General features: G+C 43.3%; 1 protein-coding gene across 1 annotated transcript in view; it reads right to left on the minus strand.

The window, feature by feature from the left end:
• The window catches only part of LOC137307256 (sodium channel protein type 8 subunit alpha-like), a 241,388-nt gene that overhangs the window by 152,507 nt on the left and 62,238 nt on the right, over positions 1 to 26,643 (minus strand). Inside the window, exon 2 of the mRNA XM_067976688.1 lies at positions 11,726 to 11,844. Coding sequence (XP_067832789.1) covers positions 11,726 to 11,844 — 119 coding nt within the window. The remainder of the gene's footprint in view (positions 1 to 11,725; positions 11,845 to 26,643) is intronic.

Here is a 26,643-nt window from a genome sequence, read left to right on the forward strand (position 1 = left end):
AGGTACACTCAGGCAAAGATTAAAACAGAAAATGCTGGAAATTCACAGCAGGCCAATCAGCTTCTGAATGAAAAAAAACCTAACGTTTCAGACGTAACCCTTCATCAGGACTGGGTGCAAATCCAGCCTGTATTACTTCTCCAGTTCTTTGAATAATTGAAACAGTGAAGTCAGGCTGTATTTTAAAGGACAATTTTATTTTATAAGTGCTGTTGCTAGCTCTGGTCCTGCGACCTAGCTCACAGTGGCTGATACATAGATGCAGATAATTGCTCAGCCTATACACTAGATGGTTTTGTTCTAGGAGTCCATAGCTAAACTAATAGGTTAATTGCATAAGCAAGCAATTCATCTTGCTACATAACCCATACTGATGGGATGAAAGTCTCCTCAGTCTGCTGGCTTTAAGGGTCCTATGTGAAATGAGTTCGGGCCATCTCAATTCAGTTCCTAGTGGGCATGGAAAGACTGCTCCTAATCGTGCACTAAATTGGCAATCTCACTGAAAGAATGGCTGGTGTGGGAAATGAAAATATATCGCACTTGTGCAGTATGGGGTGCTCGTCTGAAGTTCAGATTGAGGCTGAGGTACATTGTCGAAGCAGAGTAGAGGGAGCTTTACTCTCCATCTAACTGTGCTACATCTGACATGGAACTTCTTAATGCAAACATTTGGTACCCAGAACAGAAAATGCTCCATTTCCTTTCAATGGGAACTTGAGCTTAAATGTATTTCCAAGGAAGGAGTTATTCGATGGGATAAAATTCTCAACTGTTGGCTGTAAAGATCCCAGTTGAAACAAGTTTGGGCAGTCACAACCTAGTTCCTAGTGTGTGCAAGCCCACAGCACAAAACTGCTCCTAAAGCACCATTACTTGTCAATCTCACTCAGAGTGGCCACTTGATGGCTGATGTGAGAGATAGAAAAATGTCACACCACTGCAATTGGAGGTACTTTTCTGAGGTAGGGGCTGCGATATGCTGTTAGAGCAGAGTGTCGAAAGCTTTACTTTACAACTAACCTGTGCTATACCTGACTTGGGAGAGCTTGATGCTAATATTAGATGCCCAAAATAGGAAATGTTCCATTGGCCAGCAAAAACATCCCTCCCCTTAATGAGTACAAAAAAATTGTTCTGGCGAAGAGTTACACACAAAAGGTTGACCTTTCTCTTTCAGATGCCGATGGACCCAATGTGCATTTCCAGCATTTGTGGCTTGTCTTTTTGCCTCTAACATTTCAGGCAGCACCAAGTGCTTGGTCTTTCTGTTGATGTGTAGTTGTCCCACACTGAACTCACAGCTGCAGTGGTAGAAGGAAGCACATCTATCAGTTCACAAAACTTAAATGCAAATCAGATTTTTCTATTTAAATTTGATTATATTAAAGCCATTGAGAGGATTAAATCTACAGCATCCAGTACCTGGCCCTACAAAACACATTCGCATTAACTGAGTACTGTGCAATCAGCAAGACAATGTAAAAAAATGACTTCACTGCATGTCAGTAATTAGTCTTTCCTTTGCCGCTGCTCCTGCTCTTTCCCCTGTAACCAGGGGATCTCAGTCCCCCATTTTGTTAATGGCTGCTGGTAGCTGAGTGGCTGCAGACTGGCTGGCGATCTAGCTGCCCTACTGCGAGTTGGCTGACCTTCTGGTTGCAGGTGGCTAGCTGACCTGCTTGCTTGCTTGCTGCGAGCTGGCTTGGCTGATTGGTTGCGAGCTGCTGAGTGCGAGCCGGCTTGGCTGATCGGTTGCAAGCGGTTGGGTGCGAGCCGGCTTGGCTGATTGGTTGCGAGCGGCTGGGTGCAAGCCGGCTTGGCTGATTGGTTGCGAGCGGCTGGGTGCGAGCCGGCTTGGCTGATTGGTTGGTTGCACGTAAGCTGGCTGGTTGCTTCAGCTCCCAGTACCCCTTTCCGCTCCTGGCTGTTCCAGGTCTCAGAAGCAGTTCCTGCTTTGCTATCCCCATCATTAGGCACTATAAGTGTATAGTTCATGTGCTTCACTCTGAACTTGTATTTTAAAAAAATATCTACAAATTCCTGCTGTACGTTTTTCTTAAAGTCATTTTTAAATATGCCACAGACTCTGGATAGACCTGCCACAGAATTCAATTACTGCAGAATTTGGTCTGAAGTTGCCCCAGAATTTTAGGGGCTCTGGTTATATCTTAATAGACTGTCTCAATTCAGCAGTATTGTACTCTCATCCAGAAGACTCATATTCGTGAATGAAGCAAGTTCTCTTGCTCCCTCTGTTGGGAGAGTTTTGCTGGCTATTTGATAGGCCACTCGATACAATAAAACACAGTATCAGAGCACTCTAACGGCAAATGGGAATTCATTTTGTCTTGAATTGGCAGGGAGACCTGTGCCACCCCACAAGGCATACCTGGTAATGGACAAAATGAGACAACATTGATGGTGGCTAACAAGAATTCAATGGCTCAGATTGACCCAACCTTCTGCTTTTCTTGGTTGATACTTTTTCATTATATTGTATATGGCTACACGGCCTAGTTGATGTAAAATTAGCTCTGTAATCAGAACAATAAAAGTTAGATGCAAACATGAATTAGAATTGCAGGCTGTGTGATTTTTGCGCACGTTTGCAGACTGGTTCTGGTGACAGGACTGTCAAACAGGTTCCCCTTGGTGCTGCCTGTTCTGAATGGTCCTTTTATGAATTTCAAAAACTCTTCTTTTCCCCACACTCCTCCCCATGAAGATAATGTCGCAATCTGTGGTGCAAAAACAATTAAAGGATGCTGCAGTATCCAGGACATTGGAGAAATTAAAGGGCCAGGTGGCTGGAACAATTGTGCAGTGTGGGGTGAATTAATAAAACCCCAGCTGATTGAAATAGCTACATAAATATTTCTAACCAGAACAACAAAGGTTATTACATGAAAGCTGCTGGTCAATTAGGCATTATACTGGAACACACCACCTTGACATATTTAACAACCATGACACTGGGGCTCGACATGTGTGTTTTCACTAAAAACAAGAGAAAAGCTGTTTTATTTTTACCAGTATTAACAAATTGTTAACAAAATCTCAGAAGCATACAACTTTTAAATGTGCAATTTGTGAGAATGCGATTCCATTAGCGGCAATGAAAAATGAGCAGCCATGTTTCTCCAGCAACTAACAAGCTACTTAAGCAGTGTAATTATCAAACACTTTGGTACTTCAGCTGAAGAGTCCACAGTTATTGCAGTAAATGACTGAACACTAGCAGAGAAAAGGCCGTTTTAACAACGAGGCCCTACAAGTGCTACTTAACATGGGAATGAAGCAATGGAAGAGCATTTTTGGGGGGGGTGGGGGGGGGCACAGCCCCCTGGTATGCAAAAGTGGCAATTTATCAATCAGAGGAGGTAGCAAGTAAGGAAGAAGGTGCACGATTTAAAGGAAAGCCCAAATGCAAGGAATGAATATTGTATAGTAGGAGCACAGGATATATATGGACATGAAGGAAAGTAGCAGTTAAAGATCTTTACTAAAAGCACTTGTAGTGAAACACAGCAATTTTAACAAAGGTGTAGCAAGCAGGGCATTCGGCCACCCAAACCAAGAGGCCTGAGGATCAATGCTCCTCCTGACTCCACAGGATGGGTTTGTTAACAGCCAAAAAAAATGTAATAACTTATTTGGAGTTGGCGGCCATGAGGGTCACTGAAGAATCCTGAGTGGAGCAGATGAGACGCCTGCCCCACTCATCGCTAATGAGTTTCTCAATGGGGTCCTTCAACAGGTGTTAGGCCCATAATTTACATATTTAAGGGGACTAATGCCTGTTTTAGGCATCCCCTAAAAAAGGGGCCTCATGGATTTAGCAGTGGGACCAACGCCTGCAAGGATTGGGTGCAGGCCATCCCACTGCTAAATTGGGATTTTGGGCGCAAAATGGGCGCAACACATACTAATCTCTACCCCTTAGACTGTGAAGATAACAATGTTATGAAAATTACATTAGGCATGCCATGATGAGAAAGAAGAGAGATTCCAGGAAGAAACCGGCCTAAATCACCATCCGTTATTCTCCACTGCTCTTACATTTAAAGGCAAAGCTGGCACATCATAGGAGGGCATAGCATGGAACAGGTTACACCCAGGCATTCAGGAACTCACGCCATGTGAGGAAATTATGGTTAATTTGTGCAGGAGGGAGGGTTTGGAAGACATTAGGTCTGTGACCATTGGAAGTTAGCGCAAAACTATTGGTGTATCTCAATCATATATATGGTTTATAATTTGCACTATATGTTACCTGAAGTGTCAAAACACATTGATTGTGCTCGTGCATGATAGGGCACGTAATAATACAGTAGTACTCAAATGGATAGGTGTGCATATCTATTCATCATGTGCCATTTGGTCTCTATACAGAGCAAGATTGATTCAGTGAACTGTTAGCTACACCACATACCTGCGCACTAACTTTTGCCACCCCCACTTGGACAGGCGCCAGCACAGATGCATACACAATGATGATGGTTGGTGAGAGGCCATCTGGGTATGGGGCACAGGCCCAACATGTTGCATGCCTCTCGAGTCAGGAGGAAACAAATCTTTGGGGGCTTGACTTGAAATGGGCACAGGTACAGCACCATTCACGTACTGAAGAGTCACTTGCCTACTTGCACGATAGTGATAGTCTAGATAGGATGGAGGCTCCCATGAGTGATATAATGGAGCACTGCACTTTGCCATTAAGCATGTAACAGCATTCGTGGCATCTGCAGTGGAGACATCACTTACACAGACAATAGACACAGTAAGAGCATCTCTCACAAATGCTGCCATTGCTGCTATGGTTATTTTGCGTCAAAACTCCCAAGGTGGAGTAGTGGCCAGCTTCAACTCACCTGAAGAATGGTTACATAGAATTTCACAACACACAAGTGGTAGCAAAATGCATTAAAAGCACGCACCCTACAAGCACTGAAAGTTTTTATATGATTTCACTTTTACTATATATCTTGCAGTCAGTCATTATTTAATTGTGCAGAAAAATATAGCATCAGTCATCCACAAACCAAACAAGCAAAACATATGCAGCACACAACAGCAAGAGGTAGCACATAACGGTTTAGTGACTGTAAATATGTGCAAAAGAAAAATTAGCACTTATATAGCACCTTATCACGTCTTTCAGAAACATCTCAGAGCCCTTCAGATATAATGAATTGCAGGTGAAACAAAGAATGAAAAGGGAAGTAATAGTGCTTAATTGTAGAGCTGACTGGAAGGGTTGGGCTTTGGGGCTCGTGTGCACCTGTCACCCTGCTGCAGGGTCATGCTGAAGTTTATGGAGCTGGATGCACAATGAGTCAGGGCCTCAGGTGCCTCTTTAATGAAGCAGTACATGAAAAAGTGGCTGATTCCGGAGATGCCCCCTGTGGGTGTCTCGAAGGTCCCTGTGGCACAAAGGTTCTCCTTCATAGGCCAGTGTGGACGGTTGACTGTCCCCGTAGGTCTTTGTGGACCAGGTGGCTCACCTCAGTAATAGCCTCCCTGGTGACCCTGAACCTCCTCATGTTCCATTCCCCCACAAGGCCCAAGTAGCTGACACTGGTGCAGCATACTATTGCCTGGGGGTAATACCTGCTGCAAGTTGTGTGCCTCCTGTGCTTAAAAACCACCATTGCCTCCTCCTTCACTGTGGAATACCATCACTGTCCCTAGGCAGAAAGCCCCTCTAACCTATTTACTTGTCTCACTGCTCTGGTGATACTTTCAAATCCTCCCACTTCATTAAACTCACAAACGTCAGCTTTGCCCCGAAGTAAAATACTGACTTGTCAATGCAACTCTGCAACAGAATGCTGCATAACTTCATCATTAAATGACCTTTTACAAGGTCGTAACAAGTTAAATTGGCCTTTTTTACTCCTTTGTTTAAGGGATAGAAATGCTCAGAGCAGCACCAAACAAGGACAAATCTGAAGAGAGTTTCCTAGGTCTGCACCCAGGATCGCCGAGATGTGAATATCAGAAAATTGGGCAGATCTGAGCCCGTGCGTGCAAAGGAATCTGCCCCATTTTCTTCCATTAATTTAAGTGGAAGGAAAATCAGGCAAATTCCTTTACAGACGTGTGCTCTAATCCGAGCGATTTTCAAATAGCCGTGGTGCCGAGGCGATCCTGGGAAAGAACCAGGTAAATATCCCTTATCATCTGTTGCTGTTTTCTTCCAACATTCCACCATTCTTTGCTCACATATACTTTATCGCTAAGCTGAGTGAACATAAGAATATCGGATCCTAGATCAGTCTGCAGGCCCTACAAGAGACAAAACTAGCACTTGGAAAGAACCAGTCCACCACAGGTAACAGCCTTTCTGCAGACTAGTAGAAAAATACAATGATCCCAAGACATTCTTTGACTTTAAGCAATCATTTTGCCCTGCTTGGTTTGTGCAGAAATCCAGTCATCTTTACTATTAGAATGAAAAGTCAAGTGCTATTATAATCCTTGACACCACCAATGTTGAAATTGGGCAATTTGAAAGAGTTTTATATCCCATGACTAGGAATAGGGAGTATGACAGGCTGTTCAATCTGTTTTCCAGTACAATGTTGAGAAAGTGGCCAATTTGGGAGAAGATTCCAACTTGGGCTGTATAATTATTTGGTATTTAAATGTGCTGATGACTTGTTATTACTTGCAGAATCTCCAAAGAAACAGTTTTGTCACTACTCTCTCAGAAAACACAAGTTAATGTGCGACCTGAAAAAGTGCACAACCATTTGATCAATATTGTCTTGATGGGATCAAATTACAGAAAGTTGACCAGTTCCAAGTGTTCAGGCTGTTACTTGGCCAAAGATACATCAAGTGCAAGGAGATCAAAGGATGGATTATTTCAACTGATGGAGTATTTAGTGCATTGGAGGAATCGTTACCAGTCCAACAACTATCTAAACATAAAGACCAAGATGAATGTGTACCATATCTATGTGTGCCCTGTCCTACTGTGTGTCACAATCTTTGCCCTTGATTCAAATACAAGAAAAAGATGCATTTTTAAGTCAAAATGCCTACAAATGGATACCAATCATGCATGGGTAAGACAAAATGAACATTGAAACAGTGTACCAGCATTGTATAGAGATTCCTACTAGCTGAATGACTCCTTGGCCCAGGTTTCCATAATCTCAGCATTTCAAATTAAAAAGAAGAGCCATTAGACAAGTCTAACAAGCCAATGCAGTTTGAGAGTTGGAGGCAGTATGAGACATTATTTGCCTCTACTGCCTTCCTGGGCAGTAAAGGCACATAGCATCAGCAAATTCAAGAAGGAACTGGATAGATAATCGGGAGAGAATGCAATTGAGGGGTGAAAGATAAAGAAGTACATGATATTTTTTTAAACTTTGAGACTGTCCAGATGGACTTCAATGATATCTTTAGGTCCTGTACATTCCTAATGTTCTTATTAGTTTGCTATTGAGTGGTGTCGAGTTAGATTGTGAATACGTTGAACATTCTCTTCAAAACAAATTTTGACAAAGGAGAAAAATAGTTCCAGTATATCGAATATGAAATCTGAAAATATTTAACAAAAATATAACACAAGGTTTTCTTTTTGGCAAATAACATTATATAAATGTGTGAAAATACATTAAATGTTTACTGAAGTTCAAAATCTACTACAGCAAGATCTAGAGGCTAACACGGGCAATGCTGGGACAAAATTTTCGACCAAAACTAATGTGATTTACTCATGGGGAAGCTGCACGATGCTGTTTGTTATTGGAGGAAATGGCACCGTCTGTTCTAAACATCATCTGGCTGACTGATGTTTGCAGGTTGAAATATAATGCACAAGTGATACACTCTTCTAAACATGCAGTATTATTTATTTCAGTGTCAATAGGGTACTGGTTGAATGAAAGAAAAACTGGTAGATACCAACTCTGTGCACTATGTGTAACAGAACCGTAAACCTGTTTATAATGAATGTGTTTATGAGTTTGCTACATCTAGGGCACAGAGGAAATCATCTCCCCCTCCTCGCATATGTTAATATTAAGCAAAGTGTGATATCTAGAGTGTGACAGATGCTCTCAAAACTTTTATATAAATTCAGAAGTGTTCTTGGAACATTATGTGCATGTAAATGATCTACAGCTTTTTACGTGTTTTAATTCATTCAGAGGGGTGAAGGAATTTTTATGTTTGTTGATTGGATCACACAAGAGGCTCTTGTGTACTCTTTTCTTTTCCCAAATTGAACAAAGTGGGAGTGCCACACAGCATGTGATAATCAAGATGCAATTTTGCTTGCCCACTCACTCTGTTGTTAAATCAAAGGGAATGCTTTTTCCTGCACTTTTCACATCTTCACATAATGAAGTGATAGACTGGAGTGTGAAACGTTTTACAAAACAGCCATAAGAAGTTTCAGGAATTAGTTTGTGTCAATAGAGGAAGAAAGGGGTGAAGAATTTGTGCTACTTTTTTTGTAGCTACGACATAAAAATTATACAGTACAGCAGGAATGTCCAAACATGAAGCTCCTGAGCCCTGTCAATCTGGTCATCAAAGCCCAGGCAACTCAGTTCTATTTGTGCTCATATTTGTCACTTGATGGTTTGTCCTGTTCGAATTTTGTGGGGCTAGAAGTTTTGAAAGGATTATTCTTGGTACCACAACAACAACTTGCATTTATATAGCGCCTTCAACTTAGGAAAACGTCCCGAGGCGCTTCAGGGGAGTGTAATCAGACAAAAATTGACATCGAGGCAAAGGAGGACATATTTGGACAGGTGACTAAAAGTCTGGTCAGAAGTTTTAAGGAGGTTCTTAAAGGAGGAGAGCGAGGTAGAGGGGTTTAGGGAGGGAATTCCAGAGCTTAGGGCCTAGACAGCTGAAGGCACGGCCGCCAATGGTGGGAAGAAGGAAATCGGGGATGCGCAAGAGGTCAGAGTTAGGGCAACGCAGAGTTCACGGAGGGTTGTCGGGCTGGAGAAGGTTACACAGATTTGGAGGGGCGAGGCCGTGGAGGGAATTGAACACGAGGATGAGAATTTTGAAATGGAGGCGTTGGTTGATCGGGAGCCAAAGTAGGTCAGTGAGCACAGGGGTGATGGGTGAACGGGACTTGGTGCGGATTAGGATACGGGCAGCAGAGTTTTGGATGAGATCAAATTTATGGAGGGTGGAATATGGAAGGCCGGCCAGGAGAGCATTGGAATAGTTGAGTCTGGAGGTAACAAAAGCATGGATGAGGGTATCAGCAGCAGACTGGCTGAGGACTCCATATCACAAAGACAGAATGCTGAATCAGAACATTTAGATTTGTTAATATTAGCAACTTGAGATATATGGCAATAATGGAAACAGAAATTTAAACTTTATATGTGGTCCTCAAGGATCCACAGTATGCACCTAATTGGCCTACAAAAACAAAAAATGCTTGGACACACCTGAATTAGGGGCTACCCAATGCTTCAGAAAGTAAACGCACTGCATGGCATGGAACTGACCCTTACAGTCCAGGAAAGTTTCAAGTTTGAGCACTGAGTTGTGCTGAGTTAGTTAATCTCAGCCAGAATGGGGAGGCGGGGTATTGACCTGGTTTCCATATACTAGGCAACAAGAAAACCTTAGGTCAGGGTTCAGAGTCCTGATTACTGTTCAGCTGAACAGTGCACATGGATGTTGAGAGAAGACCAGATCAGGCTCGGCTGCACACCCTCCACAGTCAGCTAGCCTGCCAACACTTACTTTCTCTAGGGTCACACGAGGAATGGCCTCATGGATGAGATAATGGCTGGTACAAGTCAGGGGAGATGGGGGAAATTGGAAAATATTTTTTTTCAGAAAATATTAGCAGGTGACAGGAATATTATTTGCAGAATTATATTTCAATCCTTGTGTTTATTAACTTGTATAAATACTAGCGGTGGGAAATCGGCCAAACCTCCTTCCAAACTCACAGGGACGAGCAAATTAGTTCCTCTATCAGAATGCATCATATCGAGGTGTGAACTGTTGCTTTGAATTTAATAGTTTCAACTGAGGCCTGGGGCCATTACTTAACAGAATATTGCAACCTACGAAAAGAGAGCAGATATCATTTTGCTTTGCATCGATGCTGCAGTTGCAGTGAAAATGCAGTATGAATCTAGTCAGGGCCCGATCTGACATCAGAATGAAGTGGGCTGAGACGTCTCACTGTTTCATTTTGGAGTCAGTTTGGGCCTTAGAAATGATTTATCCTACATTATTCCCCTATTTCATTGGCGCAAAGCCGTGCACCAACACTAAACTTGTAGTGAGAATGCACCGTTTTAAAAAAATCTTCATGTCACATGGCTCAAAATCAGTTGCGGTAACAGGGAAAGAAAGATTCCAGAATATAATAGGAGTTATGTGGCTTTGTAATTAGGATCTTTAAATGTTAGCGCACAAATGCATAGTGCATTAGTATGAATTTACATTGCCTGCTATTTTAATGGAGACACTAATCCATTTAAAATAAACGGATTAATGCCTCCAAATCAAATGAAGGAAGTTCATACGAATGCACAAAACATTTGTTCGCTAATATTTAAATAGCCCAATTTGAAGGCACGAGAGCAAAACAAAGAGAAAAGATCATGAATTGGAAAAAATATGGAAAGCTGCAATATAAAAAATAAAAGATGGGAGAGATTGTGTTGAAGGATGTGAGAGATGTCACACACAATTATTTAGGTCATTTGATCCTTGAGACTGTGTTCCAGCTTTCCAGACAGCCATTATTTTCTATATTATAAAGGAAGGTTAAGAATATAGTTCATTACAAGGAAGTTCTATTGCAGTTGCTTGTTTATACCATAAATGTCATTTTTCATATTTAATGGAGATGCCATCTTGGGGATGAAGAATTCCTTGGGTTTCTATGTGCAGCAAAATCATAAACATGTTCTTTTTGAATATATTTACAACACCACGTCACATAGTGACCACAGCAATTCTACCCCCATATCTTGCTCCAATTACTGATACTATTTTTCTTCTGAACATTTGTTTTCAAGAGAATGTTCAAATTATAATCATTCTAAACCCAAGCCACGCAACACGGTGATTAACCCTCACACTGCCTCCAGCTCGGAACACAGAACCACAACGGAACACTGTGCACCATTAAATACATTTTTGCACCTCCACTAAATTAATTTTAAATGTGCAGTATAAACAGAATACATTATGAAAATACATAATTTATATCCCACTTATGGTTTCACCACTCATAAGTTATTATGTCAGCCACTCGTGAAATATAAAACCTATGCCACGAAATTTCATAATGTGTCCTCTATACCTTCTGTCACCTTGTTGCTATTGAAATATGGTTAGATTTGCTCCAATTGTTCACAAAATTATTTTGCAATGTCCCTGTATTGGTATTTCATATGCATAGCTAAAACATAATTATAACAGCACAATATAGTGGCAAACTGTTTATATGTACTGCATAAGAAAGGAGGGAAAAAAAATCTGCAAGTCACCTTATTTGGATAGAACAGGTTAGATATACTATTACTTACTGCACGATGAGCACAAGTTTGGACTTGGCAACAAATTGCATGCAACCTGACATTGCATTTAATTTGCTGATAAAAAGATAAGACGACGTAAAGCACAACATAGTACGTTCAAATCTGCCCGATTATCATCCACTAATACAAAAGGAAAGCACCATATAAAACACTAAAAAGGATATGAATGTATCAAAATTTTAATAGCGTATCTCCTCAGTGGATTCAAAGGGCCTAAAATGTACATGGCAGGTGCGGCACTAAATCGGAAGATAGCTTTTCCTCTGTTTAGTACTATAAAGGTCTGTGAGGAGAAAAAGAGGAACAATTGGTTACACAGATTGCAAACATAAAATGTTCAACACATTTTCATGCAATAGGTAAGGTGGTAAATGTTACTTCAACGGACAGCTTGGAAAAAGCTGAAGAAAACATTTCTAATGGCTAGCTCTGTGATAGTTTCAATGCGCTGCATCAAACAAGGGAAAATGTCAAACTTGCATTGAGAATCGCTGCATTCCTTAACTTGGAAATGAGTTATTACTAAATTCATATGGTTTAATGCACAGCAGCTGGGATCTCTGATATGAACAAAGACTCTTGCTGTTGAACTGCTGAGTAAGGTACTTATTGTATGAGCTGGGGTGGGGGGACGGGGGACGAGGGACACGTAACTCAGAAGCGACAACACCGCAAGCAAGTTGTGCAGGTGTCCCTTACGCACAGAATAAATTCAAACAGAGAAAAATCAATTTATTTCTTCATACCACAATTGTATGTTCAATTGCAGATTTAAAGCTAATTTTTCCATCATTTTCTTAACTATTAGAAGAAGTTTCATGACAGGCAACCTTATGTACGATGCAAAGATTACAAGGCAATATACAAATGATGGACACAGTATAATTTTTTAAAATTCCTAACACTAGCAAAATTGTACCCCACTGACTTCACAAAATAGGTTTGAATGAAGAAGGCCTTTCAGTCTTTCTGATCTCATCTTTCCAGAATAAAAATGCTACTGCCTCCCCATTACAGTACCTCGCTGTTTTTTTAAAAATGAGTCCAATGTCTTGGCTTCAACCATTCTTCCTGCCAATCTGTTCCCATTGTTGATCACCTTCTGTGTAAAGACTTTACACACACAATTGTGGTATCAAATATTACACCTTCCTCGATAAAGGTCTGCCAAATTCTTGTAAATTAACACGGCTGTGGTATATTACGAAGGGCATAAATGAACATTTCCACATTAATGGAGACTGATCCGTCTCAATTTAATTATAAAGACGAGTGATTTTTTATGGGATTGAACAGGATTCATTTCCATATGGTAGTGACAGGCAATGTACCACAACTTTTCTGTAAAAAGATCCCATGGCGCGGACTCGATGGGCCAAACGGCCTCCTTCCGTGCTGTAACCTTTCTATGATTCTATAAGTGCTCAGGTTTGCACAAGCTCACTGCATTTTTGTTTTCAATTTATTTGGTCATTTTTTTTTGTGTTCGACAAGGTAAAGGATGATATTGCTGGGGAATGAAACACCTCACTTGAGACGTTCATCAAGCATTTCCAGATCAGGTATGCACACCCAAACACAAAGCAATGCTTCCTTTACCCTGCTGCAACCTCACAAAGCACCCCCTTCAGTTTCCCACAACAGCTGACCTTATAACTGGGACCGAGTGTGCCAATTAGGGCCAAATCATGGGCACTTTTGTGCTGTAGGCACATGGCCATGAGGAACTCGGTTGAAACTGCCCAATCTGCTGCACCTTTAACCATTTTTCCACCACAGATGTAATACATCAGTTACAATAATTCAGTTCATTCCCAGGATAATTTGATTAAGGGTTAGCATGTCAGAAAACATGCAGCCATCAATTCTTGGCCATTTGAAAAATATAGCATATGAAATTGATCAACATTTGCAGATTGGTGTGGCTCATCATCTTCTGTACATTTTCATGTCATTAAGAACCACTCCAAAATCATAAAGTTAAAAGTATTTGTAAAGCAGTTATGAGCCAGTTGAAAGATTTTGAATTTATTCACACTGAAGCCACATAAAGTCAATCTTTGTTTTAAAACTACGATGTAGTCTGTTCAGCAGCCTTTATCATTTTGGAACAGTATTTCATCAAAGTAATACCATGGGCAGTTAAAGAAGTTCAATATAATTACTTACGTCTTTATATGTATTGCTTTAGTTACCTTGAAATTTGCAGCTGTACATCAGGGTGACCACTCGTCCGGCTTTGAACTGGACAGTCCATTTTTGGGGCTAGTCACTCAGTAATTTTGAGAAATGAAAACCGGGCAACACCAAACTAAACAATAACAGTCCATTTTTCCAATGCTGAACTTTGAAAATTGGCGGTGCATATGCAAGAGCGAACAGTTTTTGCATTTGCGCATGTGCAAGCAGACCATTCCACGTTTGCACGTGATCATAGCCGATTCACGTATGCGCATAGCTTTTTATTTTAAAAAACGCCCTCTCCCATCTAGTTTTAGACTGGGCAAAAGATGGCTGATCTATTGCATTGGAATCTAAAAGCAGCACTGCTAGCAAACACTGTCACTTCCCCAATCAATTATCTAGTACTGGTGAGCATAAGGACCATATTAACATGGTATAGGATTGTCACCCATCTAGTTTCAGACCAGACAGTCCAGTTTGTGAGTGGTGTGTCTCGAAATTTCTAAAGTAAAATCCAGACACCAAAAAATCTTTTGTGCCCCTTATTGTGGATGTGTCAGTTATTAAGGTTTTCAATGAATTTTCATTAGCAGCAAGGGAAACCTCAAATCTCAAGCCGAGAACCCACACTGTCATGCCCAGATTTGGACTTTACTAAACGCACCAACTTCAATAAGGCAGACTCTTGATGTTCTGAGGTGGTACAGAGGTGACACTACGTTGCTTATTTTTAAAGCTTAGAATGCCGCTGACAGACACAAAGTGCTGACAGAGCATTAGCTTTTGGCCAATTTTCTGTATGTCAAAAAGAAAAAGCTTGCTTGGAAACATCAAACCGAGATGGGTCGGCCAGTTCAATCCCAAGTGCCATTTGCAACCAATCTTGAACAGGACAGCAGCCCAAATACAATGGCACTGTCATAATACTATGTTGGGAACATGTTAAGTTGAACTTTTAAATATTATTGCTGGTGAATTAAAAGTATATTCCAATATGGCATTTCAATTACCCCTTGCATCGTCAGAAGCACTGACACAATCTACTGTTATAAAATGTCACCTCAGCAGAGCAAACATTCGCTAAGAGCTGGTACTGGTGACCAGCAGTTATTGGATAAACTGTTCCACAAAGGCAACAACAAACACAGAAGATTGAACAATGATAATTTAGAGGAGATTCCCAGCCAATTTTTAAAAAAATACATTCATTTTCTACGCAGCAGTTTGGTCACTGCTGAAATGACACCTTTCACCAAGAAATTGAAGTCTATCAATATTGGCAAAACTCGAAGAAATTTAGAAACCGCACCCCATACTGTACTTAAACAGTGAAATCATGACAATAGTGACCTGTCAGCTGGTGTTGCCACAAGATTCTTCCAAGATCGAAAAAACTTGTTACTTGATGGAAAATCCTTCTCTCACCTGTAGCATCCTGACTCTCTTCTCTCTCTTTCTTAATGCTGCTATATTCTGATCTTTTTCTTTTCACTCCTACGATCCAACCTTACACATGCTTCCTCGACCCTGAATCTTCATAGTCTTGAAATCAACACTCATCACCAGATCCTCCACTCTAACACAGTCTTTATCAAGACCTCAGAACCTACAGAACTCTTTATTGCCCTCAGTCTTCCCTTCCTTCTACTAGCTACAGACTTTCAAAACCCAAACCAGACATCACTTCACCATTACTTCTTAATTTAGACCATCTTGTCTCCTCTTGCTTTCCACCTTGTTGTTATCTTGACAATAGGCCCTTCAGCTTGACTAATCAAAACACGCAGAGGACATTAAGTTTCACTTATGTTACACCACTGGTATGAATTCAGATTTTCTTTGGGGGGAGTGGGGGGAGGGGGGAGGGGAAGATTGTTTTTGCTTTAACAGCCGATGCACAACATAGCGCCACATACTGAATGCGCAAGAGAATTCAATTAGCATTTCAATGCAGTGAATTTTCCATAAAGGAGTTTCAGGTTTCAAAAAACCTTTTGGCCAGGAAACCAAGGTGTTGCAAACAATGATTGCTGGAGACATTTTCAAGATATCAAATTTCAGAGTGAAGAAAAGAAGGTTTGCATTTATATAGCATCTTAGCACATACAACATTTACTTTGAAGTGCAGTGACTGTCATTATGTAGGCAAATGCAGCAGCCATTTTGCGCACAGCAAGATCCCGCAAACAGTAATGACCAATTAATTGTTTTTGGCAGTGTTGAGGAATGTTGGCCACAAAACTCCCTGCTCTTTTCAAATAGTGCCATGGGCTCTTTAACATTCACCTGAGCCACAGGCAAATGGGGGTCTTGGTTTAACATTTCATCCAAAGGATGGCATGTCTGACAGTACAGCACTCCCTCAGTCTGGCACTAAAGTGTCAGCCTAGACTCTGTGCTCAAGACCTGGTGAGGGGCTTGAATCCACAACTTTGCTCAGAGGCAAGAGTGCCACCAACTGAGCCAAGCTGAATGATTGCACTCAGGTAGAAAGGGGATCTTGGAAATAGCAAAAGTTGAAAACACCAAGTGAAATGCTCTAGACTGGGAAAATAGGATTAGATATGAGTTTTTTTTAAATCCATCTCCCAATGGTTCAGTTGGTAAGTGCACTGCTCATTGTTGCACTGAGCCATATAAACCAGGATAATCCCAGGTTTGATTCCCCAGTCTCTGCTGAATTTGTTTATTAGCACTGCTACAATTAGCCACAGCACCATTGGGCAGGGTTCCTGTCCCTGATTGTTGCCTAGTGATTGCTGCTGGAAAGTGCATGTGTGTGAATGTTGAGACAGGATCAGGCTTAGCTGTGATGCTCCCCTTCACCCACCTGAATAACCTACCAACATTCAAGAGTGGTGACGTGGGCCAGGTACTGGAGGGTTGTCAACTCCTATGACTGTACCCAGCATAAGTCTGCGCCTTTGAAAGCGGTGGCAAGAAAATGAGGCTGGCAAACACAAAATAAATAATTTGCGAATTAATGGTCATCCTCACTTATTTAATGAGTGTGATCTCACCATTTAATATGTAGGATTCAGCTTGTACAGTGAGAATTTTGGAATCAGTAATTTTTATTACATTTTCCTTTGAAACTTAACACCTATATCCCATCATATTACAGAGCCGCAGTACTGGCAGACCTGACTCAAATCTGGACCTTGCCTGCCTTACTTCTGGATCAAAGGTTTAAATATGGTTTGCACTGCCTGATACAAAAAGGTTAAATTTCACAATTTCCCTTTACTTGTACAGTCCATTTTGTTTTACACAGTTTAAAGCACAAGAAAAATGAATAAATTGTTCCTAAAATGTGTACCCATTGTGAGACACGGCATCACATTGTATTTAAAGGGCTCATTAATCAATGCGAGCCTTGATATTGAATTATTGTGAACCTCAGGCAGACTTACTCTCAGCCCGATGGACCCCACCACAATATCGTTATGAGCCCCGTGTTGGATTTTCTAGAACAGTGGTAGAAACGGTGAGGTACCCAAAGCATCTTCTAGAAAATGCCGACCACTCATTGTGCAAGTCAGAAGATTTCACTAAAGCTGCAGGGCTGCTTCATCCGGTGACTCAGTGGCTATAAATGCACTAGCTGGCATGCTACTGAGTTGTACAAACCAGAAAATTCTCAGGTGTGATTCTTGGTCTGCAGTACATTATCTGATCTCAACCAAAACAGTGGTGACATTACAATTGACTTCAACGACTCTGGGGTAGGGAAGGAGAGAAAAAAAAAATGAGGCAATGTTCTCGCTCCTGATGGCTATACAGTGGATCCCTGCTCTGTGCGTTGCGTGAGTGTGTGTGTCAGTTGAGAACAGAATTAAAACAGCCTGTGTACAGTTACCATCTAGGCTTACACACGAAGAACACCCTCGAGGGCAAGGTACTAGAAGTAAGGAGGAGCCCATGCCAACGTACCCCAGGATTGAATATTGGTAGAGAGGGCATCTAGCCCTCAGTTCTTTGCCAATTATGCCCTGTCAACATATAGGCTGGAACTAAAGGTGCTGATAAGAACATAAGAACATAAGAAATAGGAGCAGGAGTAGGCCAATCGGCCCCTCGAGCCTGCTCCGCCATTCAATAAGATCATGGCTGATCTGATCCTAACCTCAAATCTAAATTCATGTCCAATTTCCTGCCCGCTCCCCGTAACCCCTAATTCCCTTTACTTCTAGGAAACTGTCTATTTCTGTTTTAAATTTATTTAATGATGTAGCTTCCACAGCTTCCTGGGGCAGCAAATTCCACAGACCTACTACCCTCTGAGTGAAGAAGTTTCTCCTCATCTCAGTTTTGAAAGAGCAGCCCCTTATTCTAAGATTATGCCCCCTAGTTCTAGTTTCACCCATCCTTGGGAACATCCTTACCGCATCCACCCGATCAAGCCCCTTCACAATCTTATATGTTTCAATAAGATCGCCTCTCATTCTTCTGAACTCCAATGAGTAGAGTCCCAATCTACTCAACCTCTCCTCATATGTCCGCCCCCTCATCCCCGGGATTAACCGAGTGAACCTTCTTTGTACTGCCTCGAGAGCAAGTATGTCTTTTCTTAAGTATGGACACCAAAACTGTATGCAGCATTCCAGGTGCGGTCTCACCAATACCTTATATAACTGCAGCAATACCTCCCTGATCTGCTAAAAGATTGTATTCTTCTCATTGTGAAAACTTCACAACAGACAACAATGAAGTTTAACTTAAGGAATCGACAGTGTGCAGATAACAGCAGCTAATCTCTGATTTTCTTCCAAGGATGAAGAACAGAGTACAAGTCATGCTGTCCTGAATCTGAACCATTGCATCAACAAAATGCAATGCTTGGAAGAGAAGTATCTTACAGATAGGCTTCCTTGTTTCCAACCCATTAAACTGGAAACAGCGATATTTGAGGAACACTACAATTTTACCATTTCTTCCAGCATCAGGTGATATCCCATCAACCCAAATGTGAGGTTTTAATCTTCAGGTGGATATTGGCAGTATATTTGGACTAAAAATAAAATGATGGTTTGATTACTAGGGATAGTCAAAAAATCCATTTATTTTTTAAATCCAATGACGTATGTGAATTTGAAAAGGAAATTAATTTATCGATTAAGCCTCCAATAATGGTCGGAATAAGCCAGGATGATTCAATGGCATAATTACTCCTTTTATGCATTCATTCTCCTCACCTGACTCTTGATGAGTATGGCCCCATTGGCACTGGTAGCAAACCAGTGCCTCGCCCAAATAACCATTCATTACATATGAGCCCTGACAGCAAATATTTGCAGGTTGTTTGACCTTGGGTGCAACGGAGGAAAGGTCAATACTGTCTTTGCCTGATGTCCACACACGCACTTTCCAGCAGGTGAGAAGGGTGGGGACGTTGATCATGATCAGGGGAGGAACCCTACCTGATAATCCCCCCCTCCCTAGCTGTAATACACTGCACAATTCTGAGCTACCCAAATTAACGGACTTGCTGGCCGTTTATGCAGCTTCCTTGGGGGTTCTGCTGGTCTCCCGCCAAAGTTTTCGCAGGCGACCAGGAAAACCCCCATAGGCTTTCAGGGCTTCTACGGGGTTTTTTTCTGGTCTATTAACATGCCAGACAGTTTTAGGAACTATGCAAAGTAGCTACTTTCCAGTACTGCAGCAATGTCTGTGCTCAGGGTTTATTTAAAATATACTGGACAGAATGTATATCCATGTTAAATCTTTGCGCCACTAGAGAAAGTTTGACTGCAGTTTTACAATCTCTACAATCAGCATCCTTCATGTCCCATCTTACAACAACAACCTGTACGCAATGTAGAAAAACCTCTCAAGGCAGGTCACGGAGGCAAAATCAAAAATCTGGATGCCGAGCTGAAGGAGGAGGTATTAGGAGGGCCAAACAACAGCTTGTGAATTTTAAGGAGGGTCTTAAAGGAGGAAAAGGATGTTTATAAGTGGAGGGGTTAAGGCAAGGAATTCCAGAGCATGGGACCTAGGCAGCTTAAGGCACGGCCTCCAATGATACAGCAAAGGGGACAGGGAGTGGGGGGGCGCGGTTGAGGAAAGAGGCCAGAGTCAGAGGACCAGAGAATTCAGGGGGTTTTGAAGGGCATGGGAAGGTTACAGAGGCAGAGAGGGGCGAGGCTATGAAGGGATTTAAACATGAGGATCAAAATTTTAAATTTGAGGCTTTGGGAGACCAGAAGCCAACGTAGGTCAGCAAGGACAGGGGTGATAGGTGAGCGGGACTTGGTGTGGGATAGGATACGGGTGCAGCTTTGCAATGCCTCCTGCCAGTTTTCAAATCTGAAATACTGGACCTTGATCTCAGTCTCTTTTATTATCCCTGTATATTAGCAGTTCCCTCCAATATTACTCAGTATCTTTAACTTCACAGTTTCTTCTCATTATGACCATAAGACCATAAGGGACAGGAGCAGGAGTAGGCCATTCGGCCCCTCGAGCCTGCTCTGCCATTCAATGAGATCATGGCTGATCTGATTTTTACCTCAACTCCCCTTTCCCGCCCTTTCCCCATATCCTTTGACTCCCTTGCTGATCAAAAATTTGTCTAACTCAGCCTTGAATGTATTCAATGACTCAGCCTCCACAGCTTTTTGGGGTAAAGAATTCCAAAGATTCACGACCCTCTGGGAGAAGAAATTCCTCCTCATTTCCATCTTAAACGGGCGACCCCTTATTCTGAGACTATGCCCCCTAGGATTAGGATAACTTTACAACTTGGAGGATCTGAATGCAAATACACCATTAGAATTCAAATAATGGCCAAGTTGTGATATGTATTATTGTAAACTGCAGAAGATAACAAAAAATGCTTGACAGCACATGGGATGCCGGTTTGGGGGGGGGGGGGGGAAAGGTAATGTAACCCCCAGCCATTTAGGATTTATCCATAATCCCAAATAGCCAATGGCCAGCCAGTTGATATTGCGGCTGCACACCAGAGAAAAGATCCAAGGTTTCTAAAGTGAACAGCCTGCCAATATGACAAAAAATAAATTGGCATACCACAAGATGTCAGCAGTACATTTAACAAGGCATGCCAAAAAACATTACACCACTAACTTTTTCTCCAGTTTGACAGCTTGAATCCAATACTGGATTCTAATAATTGAGTATGGGATTCTACATGGACTCTTCATTCAAGCATGGGATAACCTAACCACTATTTCCTGATCAATCCCATCTTTTCTCCTACTCTCTTCAACCTTGATGGTGTGCTGCCCTGTGGGCTTTTGTTCTTCACCTTGCTATCTCAATAAAAAGGAAGGTTTCCCCCAGTCTTAATGCAATGTGGTGCATGCAGGCATCAGAAGCACTCGATCGTAGTCAGTGGTGTGGGTAGGGTAGTCGGTTACCATGAGGAACATACGAACATATGAATTAAGAGCAGGAGTAGGCCATTCGGCCCCTCGAGCCTGCTGTGCCATTTGATAAGATCATGGCTGATCTGATTGTGACCTCAACCCTACTTTCCCGTCTACCTACTATAACCTTTGACTCCCTTGTTAATCAGGAATCTATCTAACTCAGCCTTAAAAATATTCAATGACCCTGCCTCCACCGCTCTCTGGGGAAGGGAGTCCCACAGACTCACGACCCTCAGAGAGAAAAAAATTCTCCTCATCTCTGTCTTAAATGGGAGACCCCAAGGCTTTCACAGTGCACTGCACCAGGGCGAGTGCTGCATTTATCACAAGAGAAACTCAATCTCAAATTCTGAATATCTGTCCAATGCACCATCCTTACATTAAAGCACAATTGAACATGGTGGAGCAACTCCTAACATTCAATTATGCTTTCATGTTGAAAGTCAAATGAATGTCCATAGAATTTGTCACAAATAGTAATATTTTCCCTTCAGAAATAATTACTAGTTCTGAATGATTCAAAAATATTCAAGTATCCAAGATATGAAAAACACAATTATAAACCCTTTACAGTAGAGTCACCACCTGACCTGATCAAGACCTCAGCTGATAATGTACCTTAAAATATGACTCAATCTTTAACTTTACAACATACTTTCAGCCACATTTTAAGCAAATAGTACATGGAGAACTAACAAATCTACTGGCTGAATTCTCTGGATGTTCATGTAAGCTCATCTTCACTTGCCACCAATGCTGGTTAGTGGCTTATCATCCAAGTGGGTAGAATATGGTGATTATGGCAACCTTCTCCAATTTAGTGATAGGGAGGGATGGAAAACACATAGAAACAATTTCCCGTGGCAGTAAGGGGATATCACTCAGCAACTGGAAGATCTATTCTATAGCATTTCCTTTCAACAGCAACAGGTGAATCTAAGGTTCATGCACGTAATCTTAGCCAGCACCCAATTCTCACTTGTAGCTAAGTTTCTACTCGGTAGTGCAGTATTTGGTACACCACACCATCACACTGTGTGTTATACCATGGCTATACACCTGCCATCTCTAATTAAATTCCTAATTTCAGCTATACTGCAGGCGGAATGCCATTCACAGAGAGATAGTCACACAAGGCTGCTTTTGCAGTTTTCCTCGTGGCTGATTTCAAAAGTGGCATTAGCAGGGGTCACCTCCCCACTCACTCGACGACTGATTGTTCGACCCTCAGCTGAGATTTTGGCCCCACCTCCTCTCCACAACATTCCCTGCCTCCACCCCTACCTCAGCCACTTCGCTGCTGAAACTTGTATATGTGCCTTTGTTACCTCCAGCTTCAACTATTCCGATGCTCCCCTGGCTGACCTCCCTTACTCCACCCCCCGTAAACTGCAACCTGCCCAAAACTCTGTTGCGCACATCCTCTCCCACAAGAAATCCTGGTCACCGAGCCCCCATCCTCACTGACCTACATTGGCTTTACATCCCCCAATGCTTCAGATTTAATATCCTCAATCGTGCCTTTAAATCCTTCCATGGCCTCACCACACCCTATTTCTGCAACCTTTTCCAGCCCTGTATGGCTCCCTCTGTTCCTCTAATTTATGCATCCCTCCCTCCCTTTGCCCCACCATAGGTGGCAGAGCCTTGAGCCGCCTCGGTCTTATTCTCTGGAATTCCCTCCGTGAACATCTCCACTGCCCTTTCCTCTTAAGAACCTTCTCAAAACCCAGCTGTCCAACTGAGCTTTCAATCAATCCTCCCAATCTCTCCCTTCTCGGCTCAGCATCCATTTTCCTCATACCTAACTGTGAAGTGCCTTGGAACATTTTTCACGATAAAGATATTGGCCTAGAAATCGAATCGGGCCTGAAAACGGGGTCGGGGGGGGGGCGCGGACTACCCATGCCAGTTATACCAATGCAGACAGCAATATCCATGGTGCCTGCAAAGTAGAAAGATTTGTGCATGCAATTAGTGCCACCTGCGCTATTCATGCACACCTATCGGGGTGGGGGGGGGGGCTGATGTCGGGAGGCCAAGAAGCTACTTAAAGGCAGCCAGCACCTCTTAAAGGGGAGGTGCATTCTGGCTGCAAAAACTGTGCAAGAAGTTAGAATCACAGAATGGTTACAGCATTGAAGGAGGCCATTCGGCCTGTCGTGCCCATGCCGGCTCTCTGCAAGAGCAATCCAGTTAGTCCCACTCCCCCGCCCTTTCCCCATAGCCCTGTTCTGGAAGAAATGGCTGAAGGAGGCAGTGACCAGGCATCAAAGTTTTCTAATGCTGCACTGGAGGTCTTAGTGCAAGCAGTGGATAGGAAAATGGACATCCTTTTACCCCCAGGGGGCAGGAAGCCATCCAGGCATCTACACAGGAGACAGTGGAGGGAGCGTTGCCCAAGAACATGGCTGCAATGCAGGAAAAAATGCAATGATCTAACTAGAGTCGTTAAGGTAAGAAGATTGCTAAAATACATTCTTGTCACAGCTGCACCGCTCATAGCCTCCATAATTACAACACTTGCAGTACTCTCAAGAATCTCCTCCCCCACTACCCTGTATTGTCCTACAATCCCTGCACCAAACTTCACTAAACATCTTTTTCCTCATGCTCACACACTCTCCACTATTACAACCCTCATTTACCCACAACTCATGTCTCACACATTCCACCATGATAGCCATATTCTCCAAACTCCTCACCCGACTCTCAATAACACACTTTTCTCTTTCTTGCAGAAGAAGGTCGCACACAACAGCAGGCAACAGGCTGCTATCAGAGGAGGAAGAGCCCATCTGCACACCCTCTCCCCTCTTGATGAGAGCATCCTGGTTATAATGGGATGGGGCAGAATGGAGGCCATGGTGACTGGCAACACTGGAGATGATGTCACGCAGAGCTTCTTCATACCTAATCCTCTTTGTCCCTTCTGACTTCTCTTCACCCCACACACTCTGGACGACAAGCTGTAGATTTGTTTAACACTCACTTCTTTCTCTCTGTTCTCCTTCACACCAGAGGCTAACCCTTGTCACATTCTTTCATTTCAGCTCCTGAAGAGGTCAACGCCCCACAGCCAGTAGAGGAAGAGGAGCGCAGTGTTCATGATGATGCACCATCACTTGATCTGACTCTCAGAAGCAGCAGCTTCAAATATTGGTACCACTCGTACTTTAGAGGCTCGGCTAGAGGAGGGGTCTTCATGTGGTGAATCATCGGGCAGAAGTGCGCAGGAGCTAAGGCGGGGGATAGGACGCCACAGGTGCCAGCTCGCTGGAGGGTGAGATCACACACTAGTTCTGCTGGAGAGGACTCAGGTGCTGACTTCAAGGGCCAAGGTTACCGAAGAAGGTTGATGGGCATCTACTAGGAAATGCTTGGTACATTGGGCAGCCTGCCAGCGAACTTGCCCACAATGTTGCAGAGCATGGAGGAGTCCAGCTCCAATTTGACACAAGGCCTCGCGCAGAGCATGGAGACCACTCTGTCCAACAGCTCAATCAGCACCGCTGTGGAACCCACCATGATGGAGTGTCTTGTGACAACACTGACTGTTGCCATGGGTGCTCATGGGGCAACGATGGCAGCTCACACTGCTGGCATGGAAGTTCAGATGGCTGCCATCTTGGCACTGTTGACAGGGACCTCCAGGGCATCACATCACTCCTGCACTCTGTTTTCCAGCACAGCCCTAGCAGTGCTGAGGCACCGCCCCAGGAGAGTGGCCTTGGCTCCATGCGAGAGGTACTTGCTGTCCTCTCTCAGGATGGCAGCATGCCTGCTCCCCCGCCACCCACTCCGCCAGTGCCCTTGCTGGTGCCACTCAGCCACCTGGACCGGAGTGCTGCAGCTCAGGCTGAGATGCTGCAGTCTGCAGCCGGGCCCTCTAGGCCCAGAGCTGCTCGAGATCATCCTCCACGACCATCTGAAGTGTCCTCAATGGAAGCTCAGCAGACTCCATCTCCCAAGCTGTAGCCATTGGGGAGACACCTTGTAGCAGCACCAGGATAGGAAAACGATGCACACAAGACAGGCACTAAGGGCTTGCACAAGGGTAATTAGTCTTATTTTTTTGTTAATGCTGACATGATTTGATTGATAAATTTGTTTTTTTATTTGGATTTGGTGATGGTATTTCTCTTTGTAGTGAAGTGAGGCCAAGACCCATAAGGTTGGTGGGATGGAAGGCAATTGGATAGCAGTTGTAGGAAGAGCGGGAAGGATTATGGGACTGTTGGCATATTAAGGATGGGAGAGATGGTTCAGGTGAAGGGCTCCTCGATGAGCTTGTCTCTGAGAGCTCAAGCAGATAGGGGTGCTGGTGGTTGCTGCCTCTCCTCCTCCTCCTGTACTTGTTGCTGCCCAGGTGTTGGTAAGGGCTGGTCCCTCATGATGGTGAAGTCGTGGAGGATGCCGCAGATGACCACGAATCTGGTTACCCGCTCAGGGCTGTACTGCAAAGCTCCTTCGGACGGTCCGGGCAGTGGAAGCATTGCTTGAGGATAATAATTGTTTGCTCGATGATGTTCCTTGTGGCAGCACGGCTCTGGTTGCAGACCTGCTCTCCAGCTGTGCGCGGGTTCCTGTCAGGAGCCATCAGCCATATCTAGAGGGGATAACCCTTACTGCCCAATAGCCAGCCCGTAACTTGGCGGGCTGGTTGGACTAAAAGCGGAACAGAGGACTGGCGCAGGATGAAAGAGTCATGACCGCTGTCGGGAGAACTGGCACAGACCTGCATTGAAAGAGTGGAATCCCTTTCGATTGATAAAGGTCCCAGGTTGGTGATGGGGAGCGTGCAAGGCAAAGTGCACGCAGTCAATGGCACCTTGCAACCTGGAGAAGCCTGCCGGGTGGGCGAAGCCTAGTGCTCTCTTGTCCTGCGTCACTCTGTCAACAGGGAAGGAGTTGCAAGTGTTTTTCTCGATCTAGGGAGCCTCAGTGACCTCCCTGATACATTGATGGACTGCGAACCGTGAGATGTTGCTGATGGCACCTGTTGCCAAACTGACCTTGACCAACACAGGCAGTGCTGTCCATGCTCTGGTGCGAGGCTCGAGTTGTGGCTGCAGCAGGTGAGATAGCTCAGTGACAGCCTCCTTGGTGAAACTAAGGCACCTCATACACTGCTCCTCAGTTAACTTGAGGTTGGAGAAATGCTCTGAAGATCCTCTGTGGATATGGCCACCTGTTCAGTGCCCTCCTCTCTCCTCTGGCAGCTTCTCCTGCTCTGTAGTGTCTTCTTTGCTGCTCCCCATCGTCCTCCATTCCCAAAGGAAGCCCTACCAGACCACCTACGTCTGCAGCCAGAGTATTTATGAGGCAAAGAGCAACAACAGTGGAAGAGCAGCAAAACCTCACTGTGCAAACAAGTGAACTTTCCAGAGTGATAGAACACAGCAAAAAAACACCTGGAAGTCAAGCAGTAGCCGGAATTACTAAACCAGTAACTGGCCTGTAAGTATTGCACGATGCCTTAAATAGCGCTGGTGAGGGGGCCA

Source organism: Heptranchias perlo, chromosome X (genome assembly GCF_035084215.1).
Source record: "Heptranchias perlo isolate sHepPer1 chromosome X, sHepPer1.hap1, whole genome shotgun sequence".
Classification (NCBI taxonomy): Eukaryota; Metazoa; Chordata; class Chondrichthyes; order Hexanchiformes; family Hexanchidae; genus Heptranchias; species Heptranchias perlo.